This window comes from Seriola dumerili, unplaced genomic scaffold (genome assembly GCF_002260705.1).
Source record: "Seriola dumerili isolate Sdu_G_001 unplaced genomic scaffold, Sdu_1.0 BDQW01000161.1, whole genome shotgun sequence".
NCBI lineage: Eukaryota > Metazoa > Chordata > Actinopteri > Carangiformes > Carangidae > Seriola > Seriola dumerili.
The window spans coordinates 3,834,654-3,855,599 of NW_019174416.1; the positions used below are offsets into that span (position 1 = coordinate 3,834,654).

At 41.8% G+C, this 20,946-nt stretch overlaps 1 protein-coding gene across 1 annotated transcript in view; it reads left to right on the forward strand.

Annotated features, from left to right (window-relative positions):
- Window positions 1-20,946, forward strand: part of tenm2 (teneurin transmembrane protein 2) — a 166,764-nt gene that overhangs the window by 13,956 nt on the left and 131,862 nt on the right. The window contains exon 2 of the mRNA XM_022751724.1: window positions 4,949-5,242. Within this exon, the coding sequence (XP_022607445.1) occupies window positions 4,949-5,242 (294 nt within the window). The remainder of the gene's footprint in view (window positions 1-4,948; window positions 5,243-20,946) is intronic.

The following is a 20,946-nucleotide window of genomic DNA, read 5'->3' on the forward strand; positions in this document are numbered from 1 at the left end:
ATCCAGCTCTCCTTCACTGTCCTTTATTTTTTAATAGCGCGCTGAGCAGCCCAATGATTTTTTAAATACATTTTGTCTTGTACTGAGCGACTAGGAGGAAAGACGGCGTGACAGATTATGGGAGATACAGCAGAGCAACTTCAGCTGGGATTTGATTCCAGGGGAGTAGGAATATGTGACCCCTGAATTTTTGGTGGCCTCCCCGCTATATTGTCTCTGCTTTGTCATTTCCGCAGTTTACACTGACTTTTCCCTCCTGTGTCTGTTGAAACATCTCTTAACTTAAGCTCTCTATTATTAGGAAGGAATATATATCTATATTTTATTGCTTCATAATTCACAGAGAAGAAAACACAAAAGAGAAGTTCATTTTCTGCAGGGATACTAAAGTGCAGTGCAGATGAATTTTGAATTGGATGCAAATGAAAATGGAAAATATTAAGAAATGGCACATTTTGGCTGCTATTAGCCACAAATTCTAGCATTTCCTTAGCTATGAAAAAGAAAATAAGGCTTTTACTGTTATTAAGAGTAATTTCAGCTATTTCAGGGGATTGTTGGGGAACCTGCCGTGCACAGTTGCATATGCTTCCTGATTTCCATGCGTCCTCCACCCAGGAGCAAATCAGTTCACTAGTTCAGCACTTCAGGGCAAATCTGAGCTGGCTCTGAACTAGCGCTCCCTCCAAAGCTCAAAATGGCATGTCTGAGGGTGGCCTGCACCGTAAACTATTGGATCTGCAAAAAGCAACATAATTGCAGGCATGGAAGCCCACAGGTCCTGTCTGCTTTACATCCTTTACAGAATTACACGGTGGGGTGAGGGAAAGTCAACTAGCATAATGCAGAGTCCTGCTGCCTATACTTTGCCTGTCAAACTGCTAACAAGCACAAATGATTTTTTAATGATAGGCCCCTCTATCCCACAAAGCTGTCTACGCAAAAACACTCACACACACACACACACACACACACACACACACACACACACACACACACACACACACACACACACACACACACATATCCATAATGAGTTTTATCAAGGGAAGTACATTTGGTTTAATGGATCACTGCAAATGCCATTCCCATTCACGCTATTGTTTTTGAGTTCCAACAAGATGCCTCCTTTTCCCCAGTGTCACCTATTTTTCTGAGACACAACATGCGGTGAAGGAATCCGGCGAATGATGATGTATATCAGGTGTAGGAAACTTAAGTCCCTGTTGTGAAAGGAAACCGCTTCAACCAGTGTTTCTAACACATGATGGGTCTTTGGAAATCACTGGGAATATGTAAGATTGTAGTTTTTTGCTTTAAGAAACGCTATGGGTTACATCGGAATGGGTGTGTTCCTCTAAGTACAAGTGAGACAGTGAGATGTGACCCATGAAGCTGGAGCAATAGATCCATAAGTTTAAGGCTCATCAGACCGCTCTGGAAAGTTATCGTAGCAGCAATCATTTTATCTTTCCATGTGATGACGACGTTGAAAAGCAGGATGTTCACAGTACAAAGTAATCTACCGAGAGTGTGCACTCGCTCGTATTTGATTGGCCAGAGCATTACCTTACACTGCAGCAAAACTGAAGCCTGGTTCAGCTTTCCTGACATTGCTATAGAACAACAAACTAATACTAACTAACTAATGTCGAGAGTCGAGGTAAACATTGAATTTTAACACAAGGGGACTACTGTTCATTTCCCATTTCTTTTAATAATGACCATGAACATTCCTGAGAGCTAACTACTTCTTTATTACAGTGTTTTAATTTGAACCCAAAACATGATCTTTCCCTCAAACCTAAGCAAGTTGTAGCTAAGCAAGTTCGGAGCTACCTGATCCTGACCAAACTGTGACTGTAGCATAAAACAGTGATTACAAAGGCGTGGGCAGATTATGTTCCCTTGCTTCAGCGTATGTTGTCATTTCATTCGGGGGACTTGTTGCACTGGACTGGCCTTACTCTAATGAATGAGGTGGCTGCCTTTTTTTCACACTGGGCTGAAGTTAAAGTTGTTCTAAAAGCAGTTTTAACTGACTTGTTAGTTCTGCTTCTGCTCTGCTTTTTCAGGTTATTTCCATCCGACTTAATTTAGCCCCATTTTTATTTGAAGTTGATTGAGCATGTCCTGATTGAGGCCCTGTTTCCATGCACACTGAAAAACAAGTCTGCATTCCATTGTGTCGACTGTGTAACCTGTTAACTCAGAAACCCTTCTGTTCATTCTTTTTCTCACATACCTATACACATTTCACACCTGTCCTAGCCCTCCCTTCCCTTCTGTCATTCACTCTGTCAGTTAAAGGTATTCATGGGAGTCTTCTAGATCATATTGTTTTCACCATTTAGCACATTCTAATGCATATGTCCATACGAGCACTCCTATACACATTGTTAACCCACTTTTTAGTTCTGCAGGGTCATAATTTGCATTTTCTTCATTCTTCTTATTCATATTTCATTGAATATAACCATATACTGTATTTTTTGGCTCTCATTCAGCATATACCGATGGAGGTGCTTCTTGTAGCCTACATATTGTATTCTCTTTCCATGTGTGCTTAAACTAAGTACCTAACTGTGTAACCCTCCTCTTTCTCACCTCTACACATTATCACATGTTTCTTTTCAATCCTGTCTCGTTTCTCTCCTTTCCTACTTCTTTCTCTCTTTTTTCTTCTATTAATGAAAAGCATTCAGCAACGCATTCTGGAGCATTTTTCCTCTTGCCCTATACCACAATCTAATCCGTACATATGCCGCATTCATGTTGAATGCACAGATCGATTGACAGACAAACATATACGTGCCAGCATGTATGCATTGAACAGACACAGATGTGCACGGCCCAGGGCAGCTGCCGAAGCTGCACAAGGCACAGAACGCACGTTAATGTGCGTTACAAGTGCGTGAATGACAGTGGCAGCATTGTGCGGAGAGAAAGGCATTGATCAGATTAGAATGCAGTGCCACATTTGCCCCCACATCTGTCATAATATCATGTTACAAACATGCGATTGGTTTTCTATTTGCAGAATAACTGAGATAGATTTTCATGTCTGCTCCAACCCCTCGCACCCATCCATCTTTCTTTGAGTACATGTAGATTGCTACGGCATCGGGCCGCGTCTACTGCTGATGGTGATAAGGAGTGATTGGATTTTGCATGTGTAATCACTGGTTATGGGATGTTAATTGTACAGAACGGTGGCCTGTGGGATGTAACATTAGATACGTGTGGCAAGCACACACGCACAGACACACACATGCACAGACACACACACGCACACTTATGCACACACTTTCATGTGATGTAACTGTGTCGACGTAGCGTCAGTTTAGACTAGAAGATGTCATTGTAGTTGGATCGGATGATTTGCGGAAAGATGTGATTGTGGAGTAGACACTTTTCTTAGCAAGCAGTTCAATTCAGGATGATATTTGCTGACTGATGTTAAAGAACCCGTGTGCTCTACTCTCTCAGGCCTCCTGGAGTTCTCTCCCGTCCTCCTACGATACCTCATGTCAGGTATGGGTTCAACAACTACAGTTAGATCCTGTGTATATACAGTAGCTCTGTAGTGTAAATTACCAACAGACTGTGAAAATCCCTAGTGTTACGTATAGTAAAGAAGCTTCCTTTTGTCATCCTCTGTGATAAGTGGGAGGAAAAGACAACGAAGCAAAGAAGACAAGGAATGGTAATATGCCATTTGTACTGTAGCTGGTTGGATGCTTGGCAAGCTGTAGCCTCGTAGCTGAATCCACCTGTGGAGTTATTTGCTTGCCTCTGCTCTCTAGTCCAGTCCATCTGTTTGTCTGAGTAGGAGTATAGAGCCTTTCACTACTTCCCTGGCTAAGTTTCCTTTCAGGCCCCCCCCCCCCCCCCCCATTCCGCTCTCGGCCGCCCGCCCCCCTCCTCATTACTTTCAGCTCAACTCTCGAGTTTCGGCGAGGCTGTGAAGAGGAGCCGTGAAGATCCAGCAGACGATTTTCATCTGTTTAATTCGTCTCTCTCTGATTGCGGCCGTACGCCTGATGAGTCACAGTTAACCCAGCCACGCAGCTGTGTGATTCCCAGTGCATTGATTCATACAATGTGCCGCCACAATGCCAACCTCTCTTCACTTGCCTCTTCCTTTCCCCTCCCTCACAAACTGCTAATGAAGTGAATCACAACTGTTTTTCCCCCGATCCCTTTACCCCAACAGCTGATGGTGAGCGATTGCATCCACAATACTCTTTTAATTAGTATAGAGAATAAATTGGTTGAGCATGCCTTTTTCCTTAATTGCTTTTTCCTCAGCTTGGATTTAATTGGGCTGCAGCACTGTTTATTGATCTCCTTTGATGTGCTTTAATTTGGATAATTTTATATATTTATTTTGGACGTGACGAGTCGGTTTGTCTTGAGGGGGTGTGTGTTAGGCAAGCGGGGCCGGTACTGCAGCAGACTGCAGTACACTCAATGAGCCTGGGGTCCAGCATGTGATGGGAACTAGGTGGGGAGATGATCAAACCCAGAAGGCAGCAAAGCAGCTCCACTACAGTCTGAGAGGCCTCAAGTGAACAGCTCTTTGGTCTCACATCAACACCTCATGAATGCCAATGCAGAGCAGTAAAGCGAGGGCGGCAGGCCTTCTAAGCCGGCCTTAACAGGCCTTCAGGCCACTACATATTCCTTCCAGCAGCTAGTTTGTAGTTTGTGCCTGATTCATGCTGTGTCATCTCTCCCCCTCCCGCCTGCCACAACAAAGCCCAATTTTCAGCCTCCGCCTCCATAGTTTCATAATTAGTGTGCTTCTCTGCGTGTGATTTGTTTGCTAGATATGCGTGTGCATTTGCTCGTGTGAGCATTTGTTTGTGTAAGTGTCTCCATTTACTGCCTTTACTTACATTGCTCTCTGCACTCAACTTGTGTAATTCCAATCCCTCCCACGCAGGCGGTAACTTCACCCTGGCTGAGCTTGGAGTGTGTGAGCCAACTCCCACTCCGCACCCCGCCGCCGTTCCCTACTGTCCCGACCTAGGCCTCCTCCAGAGAGGCTACTCCCTCAGCGCCGGCTCCGATGCAGACTCGGACCCCGAGGGACCGCTGTCTCCAGAGCGAGCCATCCAGCTGTGGGCCGGACGAGGAGGGGTGAAATCCCGCCGCAGCTCAGGAGTGTCCAGTCGTGAGAACTCGGCGCTCACCCTCACCGACTCGGAGAATGACAACAAGTCTGATGACGAGTCAGGTAGGACAAGAGGCTCTTGAAAGTGTGGTCAAGATGATGTGTGTCAAAGTGCAGGCCCATTAATTAGAGACAAAGTGAGTAAGACTTGATGAGGATATGAGAACAAATGGGGGAGGATGGTAGTCGATGTTTAAAGGAATCACAAGGGAGATTTCTTCTTCTATCCTAAACAAGTTTGTCAGTATTGTTAAAATCTTTAGACCACCTCTCAAACAGATAGCCACTGTATGAATTGCGGGTGAGTTAGATTTATTGATTGAGTCAGTTTCTGATCTGAAGAACAGTGGTTGGACCCCCCGGAGAGAACCAACCTTATTTTCATCAATAGCACTTAGCCAAAGCCTTCTAACTCTACCCTCTTATACACTTATCTGCTGAGCTCTCACCACTGCTCTGTCAGTTTTCAAAAGAAAATCTTTTGGATTTTTTTTTTTTTTTTTTTTTGGAGATGGCAGCACTGGGACATTTTAACTTTTGTGATCCAACACCAAGACAGAGAAGGTAATCTTTACTTTTAAAGTGCATCCTCTCTTTGAATCTCGCAGCGAGTGTCAGGGTGTGATGTTCCCAGAGGGAAATTCCTTCCTCCTGGCAACATTATTTATTGCCAGCTTCCCATTTTCTTGTTAATACTGACGCAGTCGTAAACCTGCGTGCGCCGAGGTGTCAATGGAGGTTAATGAAAAGTGGATGGAAGGAAAAGCAACAGTCTAATTAATTGAATTCTCGGCAGCCGTACGTATCAGCTGTGGATCAACCTCTGTTGGACTGTGGGCCTCAGAATCACAGACAACTTCTGTCGACTGATCAAACTACTCAACACCTATTAAACACGTCAAGAAACACCTTCCCTGAGATGTGCCTCTCATCCCACCACCCGATAATTGCTTTGTGGTTAATTACCAAGCTAATCTTGCAGCCACAGATATCAGCCGCAGACGCCGCTCTCGCTCTCTCTGTCTCAGGGCCAGGAGAACGCCATTGAGCGCTCTGTTTGCAGACCTTGTAAAATTAGCTTCTTAATCCAGCTCTATATTGTGATAATCATTTGCCTGCAGTATGATGTCACTGAGTGTTGATTGTTGAGAAGATCAGAAGTTCTCTGTTTTTTTTTTCCCCCCAAATGAAACTTTTTAAAAAGGTGTTATGCATATTTTTGTGCTCCCACAGGGGCTAATCATTCACTTGCGTGTTGGAGGACTCCATATAGATGATTGTGCTAAACATGTGTCAAATTAAATTAAAAGACTTCAAAAGTTTGCCCTCTTTAGAAACGTTGAGGGGAACCACCGGATCACACCTTTGGGCTCGTCTCATGGTTTCACAGACCAGAGATTTAGATCAGGCGTCAGCACTGCTGTTTCTGCCAGCATGAAGAGATCAGAGGCAGCGCGGCAGCCTGATAAAAGGTGCGTGCGTGTGTCTGATCGAGTCAATTCGTTAGTTACTTAGCTGCTCTGAATGAGGGAAATCTAACCCCTCGCTCCTGCATCTTCCTCCAAACAGAGCATCCGATATTAAAGGCATGTCACACCTCAAAGCACCCAGAGGGAAGATTTCTCTCCCGCCAGACCCAACCAGCGCGTGTGCCTCAAGCAATGTGGGTGCTGAATTTGCATGCGTGTGTGTACGTGTAGGTTACTGAGCCCTGCCATTGTCATCCTATATGCTATTTTGTCTCTCTACGGCTGTGAGAGTGTGTACGAGCCCAAACCGCGGAAGTGTGTGTGTGTGTGTGTGTGTGTGCGCCTTGCTTGTGTAAGTGTGAAACAGTAGCAACGGGAGTGTCAAAACAGCAGGAGGAGGATCTGAGGCTCTAATAATAGAGATTGACAGAGGCAGACAGAGAAACAACATCATAAACACATGCTAACAAATCAAAAAGACGGTGACGTGCTAAAACACCAAACAGCTCACTGCACCACTCTCATCTCGCTTCGTCTCTAACAAGCTTCAGAAGTCTCACCTCCACTTGCTTCTCCTCCTCCTCTTCATCTCCCTCCTCTCCCACCTTTCTTTTTCATCTCTCAAGCTGCTTCCTCTGTCTCCTCTTCGCTCACACTGCGCCTCTCACCATCCCTCCTTATGCTCCTGTCAGTACAGCTTTCCAATGTGACTGACAGGTGTCAGTTTAAGGGTCTAGGGTTCCCGTTCAGGGCAGGAGCGTACATGCGGATGAATGTGTACACGTGCCCTGTTGCAGAATTCACTACCAAAATAGAAAGCCCAGAGAAATGGTGACAGATATCCCAAACCTCGGGGAAAGTACTGTTTCTGTTTGTGTGAAAGTGTGTGTGTCTTCTTTTCTTTCTTTTTTTTTTCATGTCAACAGGAGAACCAGCTGATGGATACATTCACAGCTTTCTTTTGCCTCATACATTTCCATCTTCATTATTCAATTTTTTCTTCAATAATGATTAATGAACCACAAAATAAGTTACAAATTCAGATCACTTTCTTCCCATATTCTAGTTGCCTAACTATATGTACTATTTTTAAATGTTTGATTCTTCAGGAGTTGAAAAGTCTAGAAAACAAACAAAACAAAACCTGAGTCGATAACAAATTAAAGAGTGTGATTCTTTGGATAGATAGCAGTCAGTCACGGTGCCTGGCGCTTTTGCTAGTCTCAACACAATTAGCAGCACATACACACGTAATGTAAACAGCCGGAACTCACATAACTGGTATAGAGAACTCTGAGTACACCTGTGTGTTTTTGTTGGTAGAGCTCTTGCAGCGATTTGTATGAAGATTGTATGTGTGTGTGCGCAAGCATTACACAGAGGGACCGGTAGAAAGTGAGAGGGTGAAAGAGACACTAGAGCAACCAGTGTCAGCCATACCTGCCATTGTTAATTTTCCTGCTGAAGTTGGATTTCTTTCTTTTTAATGAGGCATGTAGAGTTTACACATTTGCATTCACACACACACACACACATACACACATACACACACACACACACACACACATGCATAGACACAAACACACACACACACCTGCCTGCACATATGTGGCTTGGCAACATGGCTGAAATCCATATTATGATATCAATAACTCTTTTCCAATATAAATAGTATTTATGCGTTTTACCATATGGCATATATATGCAGGACTGCATCTCCTGTAAAATATTCCAATTTGTGGTTGATTTTGGAATTGGAATATTTTGATAGTTTGACAAAATAAATATAAAAATCTGGTTCACATATTGTTTTTTCTTTTGTTTTCTGTGGCATCCCAGAAGCTTCAGTCATCACATGACAAAAACCTGACCAAAAAAAAAAAATGGTCACATTATTTTGATAGTTTCAATAATAAGCTGCTTTGAATCCTCAATATGGACAACTGAGTTTGCAGAATAAAAAAAAATACAATAATATGATGCCATAATCAGTAATAAGATAATGGCAGTACTGAATTATTGTCCAGTCGCCATGTGCACACACATGCAGACATACTGATACACTTGACTGTCAAAGTAAAAACTTTAAACAAAACACTCAGAAACCCGCTGTAGCACAAAATCTGTTTTTCCAGCTCAATGACAGGACAACACACAGAGGTGCCTTATTTTAGTGTGCATGTGTACAATTTCCTCATTCAGGAATGTGGTCCACCTGTGCAGTAGTTCCCTCCGCAGATCTCTGGCATCTGTTAAATCAGTTTCCAAACTAAAACTTTGTGATTATTTTTTATTTGTGTTTTTTTTTTTTTCATTTACTGCTAAATTCCAATTACCAACAAGTATGTAAAACCCGTTAAACTAGTTTCCTAAATGCAACTCAGGGATTTCAGAGTTTCCCTACATCTAGCTTTATTGTCGAGTATTGAATAAAGACGCTTCGCTTTTATTGCCCCTTCCAGACACTATTAAAATAAAGAGACTAGAACGATGACTTGGCAGAGCCAATACAAGTTTCGTTTGCACAAGGAACACAGTGAGACATACAAATATGGGCATAGAGAGCAGCATTGGGAGATTTCATTTTGGCAAAGTGAAGGAAGAGATTTACAGTCGCACTGTGCGCTGCCTCGTAAAACGTCCGTCTGGAAACACAGGCAAGAGAATAGAAGCACTCGTAAATTCCCACAGCAGTGGCTGATGGTCGCATCCAAACTGCATTGATCAGGAGGGAGAATGATTAAAACATGCATTAGATGAAATAAGATCAGGCTTTGACATTGATTTAAACCTGAAGCCTACGGCCAACTTTATGGCCACAATCCATAGTCCAGTGCTCTACATATGCTTGTGTGCGAGTGTGTATGTGGGGGGGGGGGGGGGGGTCCATGTGCCTCTGTGTTTCCCTCTCTTTAAATAGCAGCCTGTTAAAGAAACAGGCCGAATCTAATTCAACCTCAGTGTTGTTTTCTGTCAATAAATCTTGGCTTTCCTCATACAGCCGGTTTTATAAACACAGAGACGCACTGGCCGCTCACTGCACAGTCAAGGCCCAATCACACACGCACGCTGATTAGCTGCTTTCAGACAGCGGACCCTCTCCTCCTTCCCTCTCTGGCTCAATCTCTCCATCTGGCCGACTGGATAATAAATCATAGGGTAGTATTGTGACGTATGTGACAGGATGTATTAATCTCGTAATTAGAGAATGAAAAGGTGGCGCTAAATTTAGTCTGGCCTTTCTGCCTAACCCTGCCCCCTGTCTGGGCGTGCTCAATTGCTTGGTTTCCCTCGCTGGCTCCCTCTATATTCGAGGTTTTTACCCTTGCTGTTCTGTGTATGTTGCATAAACTTTATGTTAATTACCCTTTTTTGATAATGCAGAGAAAATGCCTCTTAAAACATCTGCAGTCAAAAGTTTCTGTTTTTTTTTTTTTTCGTTTTTTTTTTTTTTTTTTTGGTAACTGGAGCTGTAATTATGCTTTTTAAAAGCGAGCTGGGCAAAGTGATTCCTGATTAACTAATCAAATCTACTAGCACAGGTGGCAGAGTGCCTGCACCTACTCTGTCCTCTTTATTCTTTTTTTTTGGTTTACAACACGAATCCCAACATAAATCAAACACGCTCTTGTCAGCTGATGTGTTTTTTAACTTTAGAGAATATTTAGAGTTGGGCCACTGAAAGGATCGTTGTGTAATCAAGGTAGATTAAGATAATGTTTAATTATGATCATTTTGATTTTGGAATAAAAAGCACTACTTTAGAATACAGATTATAATTATATGTCACGCAGTGATTGTAAGACCTCTTTTCTTTCCACCGAAGTGAGTCTAAACACCGGCAACATGCTCCACGCAGCTCCTGTCGATCAAATTCAAGCAACACTTATAGAGTTGGACTGGCGGGGTCCCCCAAGACCACTGCCGTCCCCTCAGGGTCTCTGTGAGTGTGTGTGAGTAAGAAACTGAGAGTGAGAGCCGGAATGTGTGTTAGGAGGGTTGAGGGCATTAGCTTCTGATTGAGTTTTCAGAGAGCAACGTGGGGTGCGAAAGGCTCGACAATGGTCTAACAGAATTAGTAGCTTGTGATGAATGGTGTGTGAGAGCAGCACTGACAGCTCGCTTTCACAAACACTCACGACTGTGTGAGTGTGTGTGCGCGCGTGTTTGTGTGTGTGTGCGTGTGTGTGTGTGCGCATGTACGCCTCCATACTTCACCCACTGGTTCAAGGACTTTTTGTTCATGCAGCGAGAGCTATGCATGCTTGAATGAGCAAAGTAGTGACGGACGCACATACTTACACACATGCCGCCGACCATATCTATACGTGTACATCTCTGGGTTAAGCCTAGGGTTTGAAAAATGGCTCGCAGCCGGGATCAATAAAGATTGGTCTATTCAGCATAGCCAACACAGCGCTCATACATGCACACACACTCGCACAAACACAGCGATGAATAATAAAAATAAAAATTCACATCCTCTTTTTGTGTATCTCTGACTCAATAAAGACATTGTTGGACCAGAGCTGATATTGAAGTGAAGGCCGATAATAGACACACACATACACACAAAGACAGACACACAGGCAGGCAGGTTGCATGCACACACAGATGCATAAGAGCAGTGTTTAATAAAAGCTCTGGGATATTGATCACAGTAGATGGATGCTAACTCACATTAAAGGGAGGGAGCCTGGAGTGATAGAGAGAAGAGGAGAGGAGGGGGAAAACACAAACGATGAATAAATGGAAAGGGAAAAGATGAGAGACAGATTTTCACATAAAGCCGACAATGAAGGCATTCAAAAAATGTGCTATTGTGTGGTGGAAGCAGGCGCAGTTGTTCGCATTTGCATCGGGGGCACACCCATACAAACTGTATTTATTGTTAGTTAAAAGAGTCGCACAAGCGGCGAAATATCATTGGCATCGGACTTGTAACTTGCTGACGACTACGCTGCCGTCCTAATGGGGAATTTAGTGAGCCGTAATGGCCTCTCATGCCAACTTCAGACCTGCCACAGAAAGGGAGAGAGAGAGAGAGGGAGAGGGCGCACGGAGAGCAAATTGAGAATTCTCTAGCCAATTATGAGTGATCATATTTTCCTCTGCATGGTGCTGAAACGACTTTTGTAGTTTAATGGTCAGCGCTTTGCCTGCTAATGAAGGCTGGAGGTATAAGATTGAGAGTAAGACTGGAGAAAAAGAGTCGGATGATAGGTGGGTGGAAGGTTGCATTCACTCTATTTTTATTATTTTTTCTTTTTGAGCCATAATGTTTGCATAATATTTTTTACTTTAGTCAAAGCATTTCTGTGTTTTTTTTTATTTTATTTGTTTGTTTGATTGTTTTTTCCCAGGTTCAGATTTGTTTGTTTCTATTTTCGTTCTTGATTCATCATAATCTTTTTTTTTTGTTTGTTTGTTTCTTTTCTCTTGCTTTTTCTTTCTTTCCTCCGTTCCTTCCTTCTCCTCCAGCGTACCTTGATGATGAGGAGGATGAGGATCCATTTGGAGACTATGTGATCAGTAAGTCACGTCTGTACTGTAGCCTCTCATAGACCCTCGACCCTCTTTAGGCCTATTTGATCTATTGAATGTGATTGTGTTTGATGTGTTTTTGATCCCCTTGGTGTGCCTGTGTCTGATTTACTGTTTGCTGTTTTTTTTTTTTTTTTTTGAAAGAGGCTGTTGCACACATTGTAATAGCCTCGAACTAACAGTCTACGACATTATCCCTCAAAGGCTTCCTCTTTTTTTTTTTTTAAGTATTATCGCTGTAATTGTGATGTTCAATAGAAACATTGAAGTTTGAAGTTGGATGTTGATTTAGGTATAAAAGGCGGCAGTAAAATATTTAGCTTTCTGTACATTACTCTTGTGTTTCATCTGATACAAGGCAAGGGCATTGTTCTTTTCCACATGCCTCATCTACATTTACGAGCTCCTTTCATTATGATCTCCTGTTCATTAGCACACGTCCAACTGGTTAATCTCTTTGCACTTGATCAGAGAAAATTTCCCAGAGGGTGCTCTTTTTTTTTTCTTTCTACCCCCCCTTCCACCTCCATTATTGGAAAGTCAGCCGTATTTACTCGTGTCTCTGAGATTGTTTGTCTCTATGAGCATGAATTAGTGTTAATGTTTGTGTTATTGGGCTGTGGAGTTTTCATCTGTTTTCATTAGTAAGATCAGAGAGGTAGGAGAGAGCAGGAGCAGAGTGTGCTGCAGAAAAGAAGGAAAATAAACCTGTGCTTGTCTTCGGAGATGAAGGTTATTTTCATATCTTAAGAGGACTTTTTGTATATATTAAGTACATGTTGGACTTAATACTTGAGGTCGAAAACCTTTTTACTAAATAGAAAGGAAGACATTCATACACACAGAAGCAATGAGCTGAGGAGATAATGGAGCACAGATTGTTTACCTGAGAACATACAATGGTTGATTTTCTTGAAGCATTTGTGAATTGATAGCGAGGGGCATCGCTGCACAGTCACAGGGACACACGTGTTCAGCGGGTGAAATCTCACAGCAGACAATTAAGTGATGCAGGTATATATGTAGTTTTCAATTGTTCTGATCTACACTTATACAGTAAAGGAATAATGGAGCATAATAACGCTGACACTTCTGAGTGAAATTACCGTTAATATAAATTCACAGGCTTTTCTCTTCCAGTTAAATTAAAATACTTATATGAGGCAAAGTTATCACAGCTGATATTTACTGATGTTAATTTCCCTCTATGCCTTATGTTATTACTTTCTGTCTGTGGAAACACGTCAGAATTGTACTATTTGCTGTCTCCTTGGCTTCTGGTGAGTAAATATTCACAACTTCCTTGGAAATGAAAATCCTGAAATATATTTTATTTACCATATGGCATATGCAGTATACAATAAGTAGAATGTGAAACATCTTAACTTTTAATATATTCTCATACATTTCCTTTAAGAATTGAGATCTGTATAAAGTAAGAAGTACGCTTGATCAAGAAAAATGACTTTACTTAAGATGTGTCACAGACAATGAAAGTATCTAATCAGCTGAATTGACAGTTCGTCACTTATCCTGATATATAGGATTCAGTAGTATCAATAGCTAAAGCCTGACAACTGTACAAATCAAAAACTCGCATTCTCCAACCTCCACTTCTGCAATTATTAAAACAGTATTTCATTTTGGTACATTTTAACTTTCCGGCTCTTCAGCAGCATTCAATTTCCAACAAGAGCTACCCTGGCTGACACCACAGGCTGTCTAAATTTATTTCTGAGAATTGAAATTGAAATAAGGAATACTCAGTTATTGTAAGAAGTAAGGTCCAGCATACACAATGAAATATTATTGTCAGGTATTTTTCTTGTTTCAGTGAACTCAGACTTTGGGACAAAAAATATACTTATTCATATAAAGTAACCAACTAACTTTATGCACATTTCTCAAAATGACAAGATTCAATAAAATGCAGAACATGAGGCAACAATTTCTGAGCTGTCAAAAGTGTCAGACATTCATGCAGAAGTCCGTGTGCCATGTCGCATGTCCAGAGAATGATAAACAGCCCAACAGTGACTGTGGAGAACAGGCTACACCATCATCAGTCTTCTACACTGTCAGATAGGCAACGACTGGACATAGATGCAAAAATACTCATTACTGGTACATTAACTAAACCATTATGTCATATAGTGGTTTCACCATCAAAAATGTGAGTGTTTTTTTTAACGAAGTGAAGCCCCTTCTCACAGACTTAAATGTACTTCCCTGTGCATATTTTTTGTTTGTTACATTCATTCTGGGGTTTAAATGTGTCCACATATCGAACCTGGAAATGCTGGTCCACAGCTTTGTTCCTGACATGTCTCAATTACTATTGGACAATGAATCTCACTGACTCCCCTGGCTTTTCCTTTAGCGCTACCATGACATGTCCCAACAATAACCGGGTTGAATATCATGACATTCATGTTCCCCTCAGGCTGAATCGTGGTATTTTTGATGAGCTCCTGATTTTTCCTTTGCCACCTTCCCATCAGCCTAAGCTGTACTTTGTGTTTAATGCTAATTTCATACATATTAGCATGATTAGCATGCTTAAACTTAGATGGTGACCATTGTAAGAGTAAGGATTTGCCCTTTTGGGCATGTTATTATGCTGATGTTTGCATTCCATTCAAAGCACTGCTGTGCTTAAATACAGCATCACAGAGCCACTATGAGGACTCCCAGTCTTGGTTCAAAATATAAGGTGGTGTCAGTTACTCGCTGATACCAAATAGATGCATGGAAATTAGCACAGGCTTCAGATCTTTTGGAAATATACCATGCCAACAGCTTGTCAGGCAGAAATGAATAGCAACAAAAACATCATAAACTGCAATGCAGTATTCAAAAAAAAAAAAATCCACATCCAACCACAAAAGACCACAACATCTTTCGTGTATTTCTAATGGTGCCTTCTGCTCTCAGATGTCGCTGTATCGTGTAACTACTTTGTTTGTTGAATAGCTTCATAAAACATAGAGAGAGAGCTCTGAGAGGAGAATCAAGCACCAGAAATACACAAAAGCCGCTATAAAACTGAATACAGTTCCACCACTGGTTGAAATGTTGTCAGACATGTTCACAATATGAAATAAAAGAAGAATTAAGTCTTGTGAATAAACAGCAGTGTGTGGGTCTTTTCTATTTATTGTTATATTTTTTCCCCAGTGCTGCATGTTTGTTACCCATCACAAACTATAAAATTCCAGAGACATCATTATGCATAGTAGATGATGGAGGGCATCTGAAGCTGTAATGGACAACCGTATTGATCTTAAGAAATACTGTCTAGAGAAGAGAGTCTGAGTTTTATAATGCTGTTTTTACTGTCTTCCTTTTATAGTATCGGGCTTCAATCAAGTGTTTAATAGTGTGTAAAAGCCAATAGCGGCTGAGCATTTAAATGCAAGTTAATTAAAGAAATTCAAATTAATCAGTGGATGCATGTTAACCTTTTAATGCCTACTAACTCAAACCTAAAATTTTTTTGACTTGATGTCCTAATGCAGCAGTAAATAATAGCATCACGGATTTGAATGTTTCACCCAGTTGTGTGTGTGATACAGCCAGAATGAGCTGCTGGGACATGCAGATACCGGTTATAATTGCGATGTCAAACAGTGCAGAAGAAAGTGCTAGATCAAACTTTGAAGCTATCTGAGGGGAAATTTTCGGGGGAAAACTTGCGTTTCAAGTGGTTGGTGTAAGGTCTAAATGCATCACAGTAAGCAGGAGTTTTATTGGATCTGCCAGATTGTCTGCGGTGGAAAGATGCTGAGGTATGTGAAGATGTAAAGTTTGCAATCCATGTGTTCTGCATGACAACAAAGCACAGCATGACAGGGCTAACAGTCTGGAGACTGCTGACAGATCACAAACTGCATTTATAGTATGGAAGCTAGTAGCCATAGTGTCCTGATGAAAAATCCTGTGGGACAAGTAGTAAAAAAAAAAGTACAAGCTGTGGTGAGAAGTAGAGAGTGATTTTTTTTTTTTTTTATGAGAGCAAATCAGAGTGAATAGAGAAGGGAAGCTGTGGGAGACCAGATATCATTCAGAGGTTGTTTCGTGTAATTTTTAGAAGGAACGGTTCCGGCAGCTGTCACTTTATTGTTCCAGCATACAAATAAAAAAAGAAATGGGAATCAGTATCATCATTAGCAGAATGGAATCAACAGTGTAGTTAATAAACCTTCATGCTCCTTTTTTTTTTTTTTTTTTTTTTTCTTTTACATATTTTAAAAATAGAACACATCCAGCACATGTTCATCCAAAAAAAAAAAAAAAAAAAAAACTTAGCTCCCCTTTTGCTGCCCTGTTCGTCTCTACATCAACATGTAGCAGCTGTGCTGGGTGTTCAGCACTTCCTCCTCCAGCAGAGTAATTATGACAGGCTGATTGGTGCTTTGTTTTCTTGGGGATGAGAAGATCAATGCAGGGCTGATAGCGAGGGCTGGGCCGGGAGCAGAGAGAAAGGATAAGAGAGAATGGGGCTGAGGCCTTGTCACTTTTGAGTAGGAACCAGGGATCAAGAGATTTTAGGGGAGGAGAGGATGGAGTTAAAAACAGATAGAGGGAGGACAGAGCTGGGAATATGGGGGGGATAAGTGGATTGCAGGAAAGGATGGAGAGTGATGGATAAAGAAAGAGGGGAGCTGAGAAGGAGGGGCGATTGAGAGGAAAGATCCAGATTTAACAGTACAGTAGAAGAGATGGCTGAGGATTAACATTCTGTGACTGTCTGTGAGCACTGGGATAATCTCTGGTGGCCTGCAGAGCACTGTGGGAAGCCCACCACTGCTATGGGGGTTGAGGCCTACCACCGGGCCTGTCACAGTGTGTGTACGTGAGTGTGACTGTGACTGTGCGCGACTCACGGTCTAGGTGTGGCAGGTGGAATGAGGTTCTGCTTCCAGCCCCCTACAATGCAGCGCTGTAAGCAGCTTGATGGATACGCCCCATGGGTGGCATGAGGCGTTTTTCTTCTGCGTCATGACGGCCGTCAAAGTCCAGAGCTGGATTATCTCCCACTCTTCACTTTTCCTCCCTGATTTAAAAAAAAAAAAAAGGGGAAAAATGCTGCAATCCAGCATAATAAATGCACACATTTTCATTCTGTATGTGGTGATGAGGAGGCAGTAGATAGCCCCTTACAGAGTTTTAATCCATATTGATTTGTACTTCATGCTGTCTCATCGAATGGAGCGCAGCACCGCGGGGCACCACACAGCATGGCAAGACATGGCATGGCGTTACCCAGCAAGTCTCTACTGGCCAGTGTTTGTTTATGAGCGAAACAGAGAGAGTAGGAGGGAAGCTGATACATGTCTGATACAGTCTCGTAGCAGAAAAAACAAGTTCTTTCACTGAGGGACGTATATGCAGTCACCTATGGAAAGTTATACCTATGGAAAGTCATTGTTAGGTGGAGATTAAAGGATAGTTCAAGTTATTAGACGAGGGGTTGTGTGAGGTACTTCTCTATTGTGAGTGTATTAACTGCGGATCAGCATGCTCCCAGTTTAAAGAAGCGGCCAGGAGCACCGACGCAGAAGCCGAGCGATCTGCTGCTGTGGACGGGGCCGTCCGCAAAAATGTGTTCAACCACTTTAAAAAAAAAAAAAAAATGCCCACAAAAAGTCAAATTGGTTGAAGTGTATGTTTTATTTTGAATATGTTCACTGCTTTATCATTTTTTCAACCATTGAACTGCCATATTCCAACTTTACGTCAAGTAACCTGAACTATCACTCTAAGACTTGAAGCAGCAGGCTCTCTCTCATGAGCCTAAAGCTTGCATGTTAAGCATTAGGTACCTAATCTATATAATTAGCTCTGATTTGACCGTTATTGTCTCCACTGTATTGGCACATGATGAAGTGGTTAATTTCCTGCATTCATTTTCTTCTTCAAGTCCTGGTAACTTGTTAAATTTAGATCATAATGGAATGAATGAATGGGGAAGCCATTGATCGTGATGACTGTCTTTTCCTCACATTGTTTGTAGTACGTCTTTGTAGTTAGGTTGGAGTAGAAAACTGAGGGACTCAAAGCAAGTGTGACTGTCTCAGGCTAATCTCTCCTGGACATCAAGGGACATCTACATACAGTAGCTGAACCCTTCTCAGCTTTGCTATGATTCATCGCTGATCGACTTTTGGGTCTATTGCGGTGGGTGTCGCCATTCACAATGAATGACAACCTGTCGCACCTCAAGTGTTTGAATGATTTCTAAACAAGTTGGGGTCATGCAAGAGATACATTCAAAGAAGAACTATCCTGATTGGTGCAGCTGGGGCCAGGATATCCTAAATTTTACATCCTAATATGGGTCAAGCTTCGAAAACTCTCAGACTGTCCTGCTGTAAAAAAAAAAAAAAAAGAGCCCATAGGTCGTTTGTGCAGCAGGTTATTGTGACCCGTGGTTACATTTTGTTGTTAGGCAACATCAAGTGGCTGTAGTAATTATGACAGGAGCAAAGGCAAAGATGCTGTGATGTAGCATAAAGAGCAACAAAGTCCACGTTAGGAGGAGGTTGGCGTGGAGGGATGGGTCATCAAAGTTAACCACAATGTTATTGTTGTAACCATGACAATAAAGATCGTCAAATGTAAAGGAAGTACTTATTTTAACCAAAATCTTGATCTTTTCCTAAACCTAACCAAGTGGTTTTAGTGCCTAAACATAACCAAGCTTATACCATTATTATAGCAACATGGCGACGAAGGTAGGAACGCCGCTTTCAGTACAGTCCGGTGTTTATCCAGTCCAGTCCAGTACGCATGCTGCCAAAGGGGCACTATTTCAGTCCTATGGGTCATATCAGAGGGTTAAAAAAAGACCTGTATGGTTGTTCAGGTTGGATGACTTGTTGAGAACTCTGGATCTTGTACTAAGTATAATGCAACTTAATATCCTCTTTTGCTCATTAGACCCTCCCTACCTGATATAAATAATTACAGTCTCTGTGCTCAAGCCAGGATAACAAGATGACATCATCAGGGATATTTTGATGTGTAAAATTAGTTATCCTTTTATATGTGTCTCAGAGGAGGAAAGTTATCTTATCACTGTTAATCATTTCTTCATTACAAATTTCCCACCAGCAATAACTTACCAACTTTCCTACTTTGTCAGAGGCTGGTGTTCACAGCGTGTATGAGATCTACACCACCTCATGTCATGCATTTATAGCAGTGCAATCGTGTGTATTCATGAGCCTAACCCCTCTGCTCAGCTACTGTACGGATACCAAGCTAAGAAACAGACCCCGATTAAAACCACACTGTTCAGCAGAAGAAAAAAAACCTGGCAGCGCTGATGTCAATATTTCTGTTAAAACCGTTTCTTCCCCACTCAATACTTGCTTTAATAGGTTGGCTTTGTTTTGCAGAGAGTCAAATGGGAAAAAGGAGAATAGATGAATAAATCTATATTAGTGTCTCTAACCTCTGATTGTGCAAGTCCTCTTGTTTTGCTGCTTAATACTCAGAGCTGGCTAATCATCAGACAAGTATCTGACTTTATCTTCCATCTCCATAACCGAGCATGGAGACAGGCTGGCATCTCAGCTGGTCCCAAATCTCCCTTTCTGAATCCTTTCCACGGCTAAGCCAAGTATCAGTTGTACAGGCAGTGGAGCTCAAGCACAGGAAACAGACGGATGTGACTCTTTTGGATCTTTATCAGCTGTTTTGGTTTTGCCATTTTCCTACTGTCTTGACTTTGCAAATAGGTGCAGGAGAAGTGCTTTAGTCTGTCTTCGCTGCGCCTCGCTTTCTCTCCAGGTTGTTGCACTAAAAGCTTGGTCCACTTTATGCAATGGTGTACCTGTTCCACCAGTTACAATCAATAGTACGCCCCGGTCACCTTTCTACCTAATCAATGGGTCAGCCTAGACTACCTCAGCCTCTGTCCCCAGTGGTCCCTTTGCAAAGTCATAACTATCTATTTTAGGGCAGACAGCAGCAAGTCAGTGTAATCAATAACAATGCATACAATGCATAAGTCCCAGGCTGATCTCTGAGATCAGTTGCAGGGCCAATCAAGGCATATTTTTAATAGATTGGTATGAACTATGTCAAGACAAATTGGCGATATACTCCATTGAAAAAACATGCACAATAGCTATTGTCTTTTCGCACAGAAGTGAAAGTGTCTGAACTAGGGAGGGACCCAATCACATGAATAGCAGCCAGTTCCAAGTAAGAGCGTGCATTGTTGATCCAAAGCAACCACAGCTGCTCTGGATTAAAACTAACTGTGGCTTTGTATCTATTTCAGCAACATTTTGCAGGATTACCACACTGCTAAAGTGCTGCTGTTGTGTTCAAACCTTTCTGCCTCAACTCTTCCACACCGATGCTCGTCCACTCAGAGATAGTATACAAACACACTTAACCGTGCTGAATGGTAAAGGAAACTTCAGGAGAGGGAAGCTGTGATTTGAAGTTCATAGAATTTATTTCAACACAGACCCATTCAGCTGTCAACAGTATTTACTATGTCACCTAACTTTAGGCTATGTGTAGGATATGCAATTGTGAAAATATCTGAAAAGGATGAGATAAGCAGAAACTCAATCTTAAATTTCTCATATCAGTATGAGGATATGGGACATACAGGAGTACTCTTTTTGTTGTTGTTATTGTTGTTGTTGTTTTTTATAGTTACTATTTAAACACAATTAAAACACACAAATTATACACACAAACAAACACACACCCTACTGCTCATAATGAAGC